The sequence below is a fragment of the Phascolarctos cinereus genome, unplaced genomic scaffold (assembly GCF_003287225.1).
Source record: "Phascolarctos cinereus isolate Bilbo 61053 unplaced genomic scaffold, phaCin_HiC Scaffold_4;HRSCAF=312, whole genome shotgun sequence".
Classification (NCBI taxonomy): domain Eukaryota; kingdom Metazoa; phylum Chordata; class Mammalia; order Diprotodontia; family Phascolarctidae; genus Phascolarctos; species Phascolarctos cinereus.
Window position 1 is genome coordinate 345258948 of NW_027555847.1, and position 12453 is coordinate 345271400.

At 37.1% G+C, this 12453-nt stretch overlaps 1 protein-coding gene across 1 annotated transcript in view; it reads left to right on the forward strand.

Annotated features, from left to right (window-relative positions):
- Window positions 1-3456: 3456 nt before the first annotated feature.
- The window catches only part of HCN1 (hyperpolarization activated cyclic nucleotide gated potassium channel 1), a 603333-nt gene continuing 594336 nt past the window's right edge, over window positions 3457-12453 (forward strand). Inside the window, 2 exon segments of the mRNA XM_020996730.2 lie at window positions 3457-3710; window positions 3713-3990. Coding sequence (XP_020852389.2) covers window positions 3558-3710; window positions 3713-3990 — 431 coding nt within the window. The 5' untranslated portion in view covers window positions 3457-3557.

Sequence of the window (12453 nt, forward strand, 5' to 3'; positions counted from 1 at the left end):
CTTTGTAAATGTTTGCATTATTTAAATCAATCTATCAAATACTGTTGATGTCAGTTGTTAGTTAAACACAAAAGAAAAAAACTTTCTTGACATTAAAATCAGTGTTCTTTAAACTATGATGCATCTTACCTAATTTTAATTCCAGAGATTCTGGGAAATATTTACTGGTGAATTATCTTTTAATCTATTACCCCTCTTTCTTCTCTATAGCAGCCTTTTTCAAAGGATAAAGATATTTTTTAGACATGTTTTCATACAAATAAAATGCCTATAACCTCTACTTCAGGCCTTTTGAGGGTTCAAATATGTTATATCTCCTATGTCTCTAGGTTTCATTTAGGATTCTTCAGTGAGTTGTCAAACCTCAAGTCTTCCTATCCATCTTTTTGGTCTCATTTCACATGTGCTTACGTCTGCATGGAGATTTTATTTTAGATTCATATTAATCTTCTGCTGCTGCCTGAAATGTGATCTTAACCACAGTATTAAAGGAGACAAGGAGCAGTTTAAAAGATGCACAGTCCTCGTATATGCTGAGGAGCATACATTACAACTACTGATATGACATTCTCATGAGATAATACATCAAATTTACAGTTTATAATTGATTTTTTTCTAAAGATTCCATGAGTCTGATTCATCTAAAATGCTGAGACATTTTGACACCATCTCCACTGTAAAATGGCACAGCACTAAAAGTGATAGCATTTCCATTTACTAAATGACTAAGAAGAAAACTCTCATTTAATTTCTTCTAGTACAGTTCAATCAATAAACCTATAATAATAATAATAACTCACATTTATGTAGTGTTTTACCAAGTTTACCAATCACTTTCCCTCACAACAGCCCTTTGGGACAGGTAGGAGAAATAATTATAATCTCCATTTTATACAGGAAAGGGCTGAGATACTGCCAGGTTATGTGAGATCTGAACTCAGATGGATAACTTTGCTAATATACTAAAATACAGTTTTATATTTTATACTTTTATCTCCCCTCATCTCTGTCTCTGTCTCTCTTTGTCCTGTCCCCCCCCCCTTTACTCAAGAAACCAAAGTTCTTCCTTTTTTTTCCCTTTCTTTGACTCATCCCTCTTTCTATATTCACTTCCAAGGAATCTCTTCTCTCCCACAAAACTTTTGTAGTTTGGTCTTCTACACAACCCCTACCTATCCAAGTCAGCTACCAATGAGTATCATGAAGAGACCATATCTTCGACCTATTTGCAAATTAAAGTCAATCTACATACATATCTTCATTTTATTAGCACTTTCATTTGATTTTGCATAACAATAGAAAAACCAACAAAATGTAATTTAGACTAGACTTTGGAGGAATATATTATGGAATATAGTCTAGCCCAATAAATGAATTTGTGGTATCATGGAGAAATTTCTCAGAACCATTTTGAGCTCTTAGTACACAGTTGGGCTGTCAGAGTAGATATGCACAGACCTTGAAACTCAGCAAAACTCCAGCCAAAATAACTTCCCAGTCTGAGTTTAGACAACATACTATTAATGTTGATGTAAAAAAATATTCAGCAGCTGGCCTGAAGAAAAGGAACAGCTGTTTTAATGAAAATTACATTATAACAAGTACATTTAATTGGTGAGACTTTCCTATATCACTGAAAGATTTTTATATTCTTGTCAAATAGACAAATGGTAATCAAATATTTGAACAAAATGTACCTCATTTGCATTAAGTTTTACGATTATAAGGTCAGAGTTTTTGAGATTGAGGAGGAAGCTAAAGGAGTTTTTCTGTGATAATTAAGAGGGCTGCATGGGGTGCTAGGGACTCTCCCAGAAAAAAAGTTGTAAACCACGGGAAGCTATTTTCAAGTTCTATCTAGTTTCAGGCAATTGATGTCCTTAACCTGCTCTGTGCCTGCCTAGCACCTAATACTTTGGTAACCCAGTATGTCGGACCTTGGACCTTACCCTACTTTTTGTCCTGCCTTAAAACTCATTTCCCCCCCTAGTGTAATGCATGAACTTTCAGAGTTGGAAGCAGTCTTAGCAAATGATCTATTTCAGTCTCTGATCCCCTTCAAGCAACTTTTCTGTAGCATATTTTACAACATGGTTGTCATGTAGCTTCTGACTGAACTCTTGCCAAATTGGGGAAATACAAGCTCCTAGCTCTTGCTTTCCACTGGGTGCAGTAGTCTTGATCTAATTTCAATTGGTCTTTCAATGGTACTAAAATCATAAGGCCTGCCTGACTATGTCAAAAATCATCCTTTTATGGTTGACATCATGGACCTTTTGTCAATATATCCTGAATTGGTATTTTGGAGAGAGACAGACAGACAGACAGACACACACACACACACAGAGAATAATTTGCCCTTTCATCTCCAGTGTTCCACAATATATTTAAAATTTTTTCAATTGGTACTTTTAATATACTATATGAATACTTTTTTTTTCTATTGTTTTTCTGGGTCTTAAGTTCTGATTGCTTTCTCAGCCATTTTATAAATGTGCTGAAAGAGGCCTCTATTTCTGTGTGGCTTAGGTGAATATTGGCCAGCCAACACATGCCCCTTAGTGTGTCATTGCTTACATAACTCATTTGTAAAGATAGGTCAGTGAAGAATTGGTTTCACCATCCATTTTTTTCTCTCCTGGTGGCTATAGAAAGATGGATCCCAGTTAGTAGTTGCTTTGACCCTGGGAAGAGAAAAGACCCTTTCTTTGATTATAAAGACTCTTCTAACATGAACAGGAGGAAGTAGAAGATCAGTTGTCTGTTCCCTGTTACAGGTCCTTAATCTGTAAAACCACAAGCAGCTGATCACATAAGGTCATCCAGTGCTAGTCCTTTCACCCTCCTGCCCTCTTCCACTTTCTGTAACAGGCTGGGTTGTGTCTGCCACCCCAACAGCTTCCCTTCCACTCTCTCAAAGCTCTTCCTTACACCGAGTTCCCTTTACACACAATGTTCCTATCACACACGCCCAGGCTCTCTCTTTCTCTCATTCTGCCTTAAACTCACAGCCAGCCGTACACGCCCTGTGTGTGTGCCTCTCACTCTAACACAGAAACACACACACACAAGCCCACGGACACATGCACGCTTGTACTGGACCCACTTTTTTCTCTCGCTCCAACACGCAGATACAAACTGTCTCACATCATTGAAATGTAAAGGGGGGCGGGGGAAATCTTCAAGGACTCCTGAGCTCAATGTCACGCACAGAAGGAGTCCGGAGAAAGTGTTGAAAGAAGGGAGGGAGCAAAAAAAGGAGAGGTCTCTTTTCCACCAGCAGAGGGCAGCCGAAGGGAAGGCAGCGCCGAGCGAGCGAGGCAGCCGAAGCAGCAGCCCGAGAGGCAGGCTGGAGAGAGGCAAGAGACTGGGTTCTGCTCGGCTCGCTCCATCGGCAGCGGGAGCAGCTGCAGAAACGCCGCGGCGGCGGCTGGAGCCAGACGGGGAGCCCGAGCGAGCAGGGCAGCGAGCCTCGGCTCCCTTCTGACTTTGCTTCTTCTGCCTTCCCTTTCGGCGAGCCTGGAGCTCCGCTCCCCCTCCGACCACGTCCTCCAAGCATGGAAGGCGCTGGGAAGCCCAACTCCTCGTCCAGCAGCCGGGACGACGGCAATAGCGTCTTCCCCGTGAAGCCCACAGCTTCGGGGGCTGGGACTATGGGGGCCGCGGCAGAGAAGAACTTGGGCAGCCCCCCGGGGGGCGGCGGCGGCGGGGTAACACCAAGGAGCATGGCAACTCCGTGTGCTTCAAGGTGGACGGAGGCAGCGGCGGCAGCGCGGGCGCCGGCGGCGAGGAGCCCGTGGTGGGCTTTGAGGATGCCGAGGGACCCCGGCGGCAGTACGGCTTCATGCAAAGGCAGTTCACCTCTATGCTGCAGCCGGGCGTCAACAAATTCTCCCTCCGCATGTTCGGCAGCCAGAAGGCGGTGGAGAAGGAGCAGGAAAGGGTTAAAACTGCAGGTTTCTGGATTATCCACCCTTATAGTGATTTCAGGTGAGGGGGCGGGGGTCTGGTCCTTGCCACACCTTCCCTCAAATCCGCTTCCTCTCTCTTGGGAGGGAGCCCTCTTTTCCCCCCGGGATCGGGTTGGGGGCTGGCGGCGGGGTGGGGGTAGTGGTGTCTGCCTCTGCCATGGCTGGGAGTGCCTCACTTCTCTTCAACTAGTTTCTAGCAAGTCTGGGATAGAACCATTACTTTAATCTTGACCAAAACTGTTAGGAGAGCGGTCTCCTTCCCTCCGACTTTAGTGAGGGGAGAGGCGAGACCTACCACAAATCAGAGAAGGTTCAGTGGAAGCAGGGGAAAGTTTTACCTGTAGAAGATGCAAAGTGTAGAGCAGGGGACAGAGAGATGCCCAGGGCATCTAGGATCTCTCAACATCGTCCTGCGTCTAGTTGCTTTTGGTATGCTTTTTTTCTCTAAGATAAATCATGATTTCTCCTCCCCACCCCTCCCCAGCCCCCTCATAACCACCAAGAAAGGAACATGGAACTAAGAAAGCCATTTGTGTTAGGCAGGAGAAGCACGGCGATAAGATTAAGAATCTGATAGCATGCAGATTTATCTTCTGTTGGTCCTTCCTGCTGATCTCCTATATATATTTATATATGTTTATGTGCACAGAATATCTTGCCACGAACTTCCTTTAAGATAGTGTGATATGAGAAGGATAAGTAACATCTGGACGTTCCTTGGCTTTAGCTTTCAAGAGAATCCAAAACCCAGACCAACGCAGAACCCCGCGAGGCTCAGCAAGAGCGTGACAAGAAGCCTCAAGCTCAGATTAAGTTCCCAAGGCGGGGAAAGGGGGCGTTTCCAAAGTCCCCCTAGTGAGGCAGAGCAACACCCTTATTTGACCTTGACTACAAATCTGGCTCAACTTAAGAAATCTTGTTCCCTTTTCTCCCCAGGTTACCTAACTTAAGATAAATCTGGGGGAAAAAGGGAGGGAAAGATGCAGGCTGTTAAACTCTTCAGCTAGTGTAGAATTCAAGCCAAGGACAATGCTTCCTGCTCTTGGCATTGTAGAAATGTTCTCTTTATGTCCCTCTGGAGATTGTCGAGCGAAGGTCGTGAAACAAGATCCTCTTATTAGTGTGCACACACCCTGCAGCCACTTAGATTAGCTTCTGAATGCACTGTTGGATTTAATAATGAAAGATGTTTTTAAAACAACAACAAAACAGCTTAGTTTTTTTATATCTGTGTCTGTAGATGAGCGGCAATAGTTGACTGGATTTTAAAAGTGTCAGCATTTGTTTTTTGGTAGGCAGGAGATTAAAAACACCTCCACTCAAATCTGTTGATTGTAAATGTAAACTGTTTGTTTTTAATAACTAGTTTGTGGAAAGACGTGTTAGTGTGTCGCCTCAGCAGCTCTGTAAATCTTTAAAAAAGAAAAAGCCAGTTGAACTATGTGTGAAAAAGAAGGGAAAGAATTTTAAATTTAAGCTAACTAGGAGCTGTCCACAGTTCTGAATGGCTGTGGCTGCGGAAAATTCGGCCCACTGCCAAGCACAACCTTAGGATTGCCCTTGCCTTCCGAGAAATTTGCAACGTCTCAGAAATTAGTAACATCTTTTATCTATGTATAGAGATATGAGTTTATGTGTATGATTTTCTGGGGCTGATTTTGGAAAGGACATAGATGAGACCGTAGCAGGGAATGTCAGGATCCATTAACCTTTATAGTAGAATTCATTAATAGTTTGCTTAGAATGATTCTCACACTGAATATGCTAAATAATCAGATACGTTTTTCACATCACAGAGATATATTTCTTGAGTTAAACTTGTAAATGTCCTTGCTCAAAAGGGAAAAAGATTATCATGTTTTATTTCGCAAAGGGATACTGAAGAAAAATAACAACAAAATATCATCTGTCCTGATATTAAAATGTACATACATTTTTATGTATATATGCTTTTAAAAATGCAAGTGGTGCCAATCCAGTCTAAGTATCAAGAATAAATATTAACATTTGAGTAATCTGTACATTTATATACAAATAAGCTTGTTAAAGTTTTGAGAGGATAAAACTTTCAGTGATTTCATGCTAAGACCCAGAAAAGACTGGCAGTTATCTGAGACAAGAATGGCATCCCATACTCCTGTAAATGAATGATATACTCAAAATTTGAGGGTTACCAAAGCTTTAATTTTTAAATGTTGATGTTTTCTTCCCTTTCTAATTTGTTTTGAAATGTCTATCACAATAGGTAACTTTTCCAATACAACAATGGCAGCAAGTTTTACTGAAGTAAATGGAATAAGAGCATGTCTTTATTACAACTCACTGTCAGAGAATTTGCATGTAGCTGTGGAAAGAGTCAATGTAAAACTTTCGATTAGGTAGTTTTCTCTTGAATAAATGGGAAAAAAGTTGTCATTTTCTGTGGATTTGCATTACATAAATAATCATTACTATTAAGATATCAATTGAACATATTTGATATTTTAATGTAGTTACTCACTATATAGTAAGGAAAAAAATAGCTGAGGGCATAATTATGTGAATATTTATGTTTATTTGAAATATAAAAGTCACATAATATTTTAATACATTCTTCTAAAATATTTACAACTGTCTCCCTTTTTACCAAACAATGGTAAATAATTTATTTTTTCAATCTCTTCCTCAAAATAATCAATACCTGTGATAATACAATAATGTACAATTAAATTTTAGACTGTTTTGTAGCACCAGTTATTTGAAAAATGAAAGTTGTGTAAGTCCTGAATAAAAGATCAAAATGGTATATTACAAGGCCTTCTTCATCTTAGTACTTTATAGTCCTTAGTAGTAAATAAAGCTCTTAGGAAAATGCATTAATATGGTTTCTTAAATGCTTAACTTAGTACCATGAGTTACATAAACCATGAGAATAATGAAATTTAAAAAGTCAATTGTCTTGCCAGTGAGGACTGATGAGGCAAAAAGACCATGTGCTTGGATTTTTTTGTGTCCCATTTAAATGGCAATGGGACACCGTACCCCTTATTCTTAATGGATATTGCACACTGCTCTGTGTGCCATGGTCCCCTTGTTCTAGGATGTGATGCAAAAAAATTAATGTGGATATACTAAAAAAGCTGACATTGTCCATTTTGATAGAGATTTTTGCCATCAGACATCTGATGTACTTTTACCTGTGACAAGTGGGGGAGGATGTAGCTATACACATGCTGTTAAATGAGAGTAGCTAGTTCTTTTACTCATAGCTGGAGAATCTGAGAGTGCTGATGCTATGTCTGACAGGTGATCCTTTCCAACATACAAGTAGGGCAGAAGAGGCTCACATTTCCCTCTATAAAGATCAGACAAATGATGCTAGCATGGTCTGTCCCCTTCCCCTCTAAATGCAAGGGAAGTTGCAGATTAGGCTGCTATGATGGTAACTAGATAAAACCTAGAAAATTTATCTGATATCTCGATGTTTTAATTACAAGTAACTGACAGTTGATTAAGCAGATGAAATGTTCATTTTGCAGTTGTTTTTGTACAATAGGATATACCATGTTTTAAGTTCTTTAACTCTGAATTGTTATGACAGATACTCTGATATTTCAAATGGGTTGCAATATTTATACAAATAAATTTGGTTTTGACCATTGCTAATTCTCTGGTGACTTTGTGATGCCCATTGTCATTTCTGGGGTGCTTATTACTATATTGGATGGCATGTAGATATTTTCAATTAAAAATCCTTTGAATTACATCATGCTAACAAATTGTGATCTGATAAGGTAGGTGGACTGATGTCATAACTTCTTAATTCCTTCCAGTGCCTTTCATTAACTAGTATGAACTCTGGTGTGAAAAGCTCGTTATGTACTACATAAGCACTCCAGAGTCTATGATTCACTTCCTGATGCATGTTGCCACCATTTCTGGCACTCTGATTCTGTATTGTATCACAGCCAATCCTGTGTTAATGCTGGAATTCTTCATCACTGGTGTGTACATCAGGGAAGGCAAGTTCCACCTATATTACGCAGATTAGCCATAAAGAGACCATTTTTTTTTTCCAGGAGCCTCTCACAAGAAAACAATTCAGCCTTCTGGGGTTTAAGGTCTAATTAGCTAAATGTTATGTTGTCTTTGCACTGAATGCATTCAGTCAATTCTCTGGAATATTTCCTTTTATTTTCTCACTATCCAGCTTGGATTACTGAGTGTGGAAGCCTGCACAAGTTTTTATCTTCCCAGGATTTGAATATTCCTACTCATAATTTAAACAAGTATTTTAAGTCATTGAATTTATTGACAGTAGAAGAAAGACAATGGATTATGTATTTAGCTCAATTAAACTAAAATGCTCAGTGGAGGATTTAGGGCTTACATTGGTTCATAGTTAATAGACTCTACGGTGAATCTCAAGGATACGCTATACTAGCTAAAACTGTTAAATGGCATAAATTCTGTTACTGTGGTTATACCAAATGATTACTTGTAGTAAAATAATAGTTCATTTTTTAAAGTACTTTCAAAATATCTTTTTTTCTTCATCAAATTTCCCACCAACAGGTGTCTCCCCTTTTTTTAAAAAGTGGGGAGTATTAGTTAAAATGAAGACTCATCACAAACTTACATTTGAAAGGTAGAACTTTGTTATATATGAACTTTTATTTCAAAAACTAAAAATTTTAAATAATCCCTGATATATTGATAGAAAGTATTTTTGATACGTATTTATTTGGTTATAATGATCAAGAGTAGTTAGAGATTATCTAGGCCAAGGGTTCTTATTCTAGAATCAGTGAAATTGAAAAAAATTGATATCTTTATCTTGATATAATTGTCTTTGTAATGTTATATATTTTATTTCAATGCATTTAAAAGCATTGTTCTGAAAAGGACAGACTTCACTAGACTGTCAAAAAGACTTATAACATAAGAAAGGTTAAGAACTCTTGATCTGCTCTAGCCTCTTCACTGTACAGGGTGAAGAAACTGAGACCTGGACAGATGAAGTATATTGGCATAATTAGAATAATTCTTCTATTGATGTTCAGTTTCATTAGGCATGAAGATCCTTTTGACTTTTCTAATCCTTAAAGATAAGAAATATTACTACTATTAAGTTTGGCAAATGGAAGCATTTGTAATAAGATAAATTATGTCAGATTACTAATGAGAGAGATAGAGAGAACTGAACAGAACTGTAGTATTCACTCTTACTTTATATTCCAGAATAAATAAATGGCAAAATATGAATTAGGTGGACACCATATATTTTATGAGCACATTCAAGGGTAATGAGGGGAAAACTGCATATATTATTTTCAGTTGCACTAGGCACTTGAGTTTCACTTCTAAAAATAAATTTCTTTGTGGAGACAATTTGGTCCATAGCCTACCATTAGGTGTTCAGAGATTCAGAGAAAATTTTTCATTTTTTCACTTACACTCTGGGAGCCTCTCTCTTGTTCTATGCAAAATTTCCTAGGTCCTGCAATTTGTTCTATTATTTTTCCCTTCCATTTGTGCTACCTGTAAAAAATATTCTAGTACTTTCAAGGGAAGTCTGTGTAATTATCTAATGCTGTTGTTGTAGCTCAGGCATATATCTAAAAATGAGACCCAGATGAAGGTTAGATTAACATAGTCAAAGCAAAAAAGGTTGAACCATTATCTGATTAATTTGGACAATGGGAAGAGCAAAAAAATCTAATATAGACTATTCTGTTCATATTCACTAGATTATTATTCCATATTTTTCAAACATACTGCCTAACACATTGATCACTTCATAGGCTTGTAGGCTCATACGTTTAGAATTACGAAGGATATTAAAGGTCATGAAGTCCAACCACCTCATTTTATAGGTGAGGAAACTAAAGTTCAGAGAGGATGTGGCTTGCTTGGGTTCATATAGGTTGTAAGAATATGAGGTGGGGTTTAAACTGAACTGTCTGTTAAAAATTAGTTCATCAAAATGATGAAAACTTGTCTGCAATATGTATGTGTATATATAACTGTATATATGTAAATACATAAATATAAATATATACACAAAGCTAGCTTCTGTAGATCTGGCATTAGTAATAATGCACAAATTTTAACTTTAAAGCAGTGAGACTATTCGATACATATGATTGCTAGTCATATTTGTCATTCTCCAGTCACACTGCAGTAGAAGTAACTATGGGTTAGACTCAGATCAGAGTTCTAGTCCCTGTGCTTCCTCAGACTAGCTTTGTGACCTTGGGGAAATTAATCATCCTCTTTGAGTCTCAATTTGCTTATTCTCAATATTGGTATAATAATACATAATTGCTTCTTACTTCATGTGGCTGCTGTTCGGAAAATGGAAATAACATATCAAGCAGCTGAAGCTCCCTAGAGGAAAGACATTCGATAAATTCAAGTTGTTTGTGTAATACATGAGAAAGACAAGAGACAGATTATGTATCTTTTGAAAATGTGAATGCTTTGTGAACACTGCCAAAAAATTTGCTGGATAAAATTAACAGTGCTTGTCCAAGAAGAGGCTGATACTGATGGTTCAAACAAAATAAATTCAAACTTCTGAAATTTGACCTCATCCATTAAAAAAACACTGGATAAATCTACATACATGGTGACAGAAAACAAACAAACAAACATCACTTTGATAACCCATTACAAATCTACATGTCAGTGTCATTGCCTTCCCTTCAACTCAATTCAACAAACATTTCTTAATTGCCTACCACATTCTAGGCATTGTGCCAGGAATTAGAGATACAAAGATGAAAGTCTAGAGAGGCCCATACATTGAGGAGTTTGAATCTAGAGACAGCAAAGTAGAGTGGATAGAATACCGACCTGGCATCAGGATGACTTCCCTAGCTTTACATATTCTTTCAGATACTTACAAGTGCTATAACCCTGAGCAAATCATTTAAATGTTTTCAGCTTCATCTGTAAAATGGGGTTGATAATGCAGGAGGTTCCAATTAGGGCAAATAAGGAATTCTTCTAAAAGTGAGGGTTTTGTACCACATATTTCCATTGCATTGGAACCAAAAGCCATACTTTATATAATACTAATATTTAATAATCAGAATTTGAACACATGAAACCACTTCAAGGAATTCATTATTCTTACTAATGAGGACCTAGGTATAATAACACTTAAAAGGAAAGTTGTGAGGATGAACTATAATAAAATATATAAAGTGCTTTGTAACATTAAATCATCCTGTAAATGACAATCATTATTGTTTAAGCAAAAGGAAAATAAAAACCTAGTATAATCAGCAGAAACCTTAACTATAGTATAAGGCATTCATATATTAGACTTTCTCTGCCACATGAGACAAAACATAAATCCAGCTAGTTTATTGTATACTTCTGAGTCTCTTCTTACTAGTCCATCTGCAAATATATATATACATATATATATATATATATATATATATATATATATATATATATATATATATATATATGATAGGATGGTCTTTTTTCTTGTTTGGGGGGTATTAAAATATTAAACTTTTACAACTTACTTTGAACAAAAACATCAAGTGTATTTAATATTATTATTTAAGAACTAACCTAGATATATCTTGAGTGGCTCATCCTTGATATTGGCCACAAGGTAATGATTTGTTTTTTGGTCATAGCATTTCTCAGAGACAGTCTAAAGAGTCATAGAGAGGTTGTGACCTGCATTGGTGAAAGTTGTATTTGCTCTGATGAAATCACAGTTTCTTGGAACATTGAAATATGTTTTAATCTAGAATTTTTAGCCCTTTTTGTTAACTTTTTTTTGTTTCAGCAAAGTTATATTTTAATTTATTGATATAGAAGATTATTCAATGTTAGTTTAAAGAAGTAATATTTCCAAGCAAGCTAAAAACCACATCAAACACCCTTTAAAGTGTCCTCTGTTTACTCAAAATTTATCTTTTTTGTTAATGTTTTTAAAATTTATATTCATTTATTTTTAGTTTTCAACATTCCCTTCCACAAGATTTTGAGTTTTAAATTTTTTCCCCTCCTATTTCCCCCTCCCCACCTGAGATGGCACACAATCTGAAATAGGCTTTACATATACATTCATGTTTAAGTATATTTTCCCATTAGTCATGATGGAAACCACAATTAGAACTAATGGAAGGAACTATGACAATGAAGCAATAAAAGAAAACAACAAAGGAAAAGGAGAGCAAATACTATGCTTCCATCTGCTTTCAGACTCCATATTTCTTTCTCTGGGCATGGATACTAAAAATTTATTAATTTATTAGATTCTATTATCTAATTCATGTATTGTCCAATTTCACACAGTGTAGTTCAAACAGATAAATTGACTTTCTCCTCATTAATCAGGGAGACCATATAATATAAAACAAAGTGCCTTGGAAATGGAGTTAGGAGAAGCTGGGTTCTGGTATCAATTCTTTACCTTGCTAGCTATGTTATCTTAGGACAATAACTTGGTCTCTCCATTTTCTTATCTGTA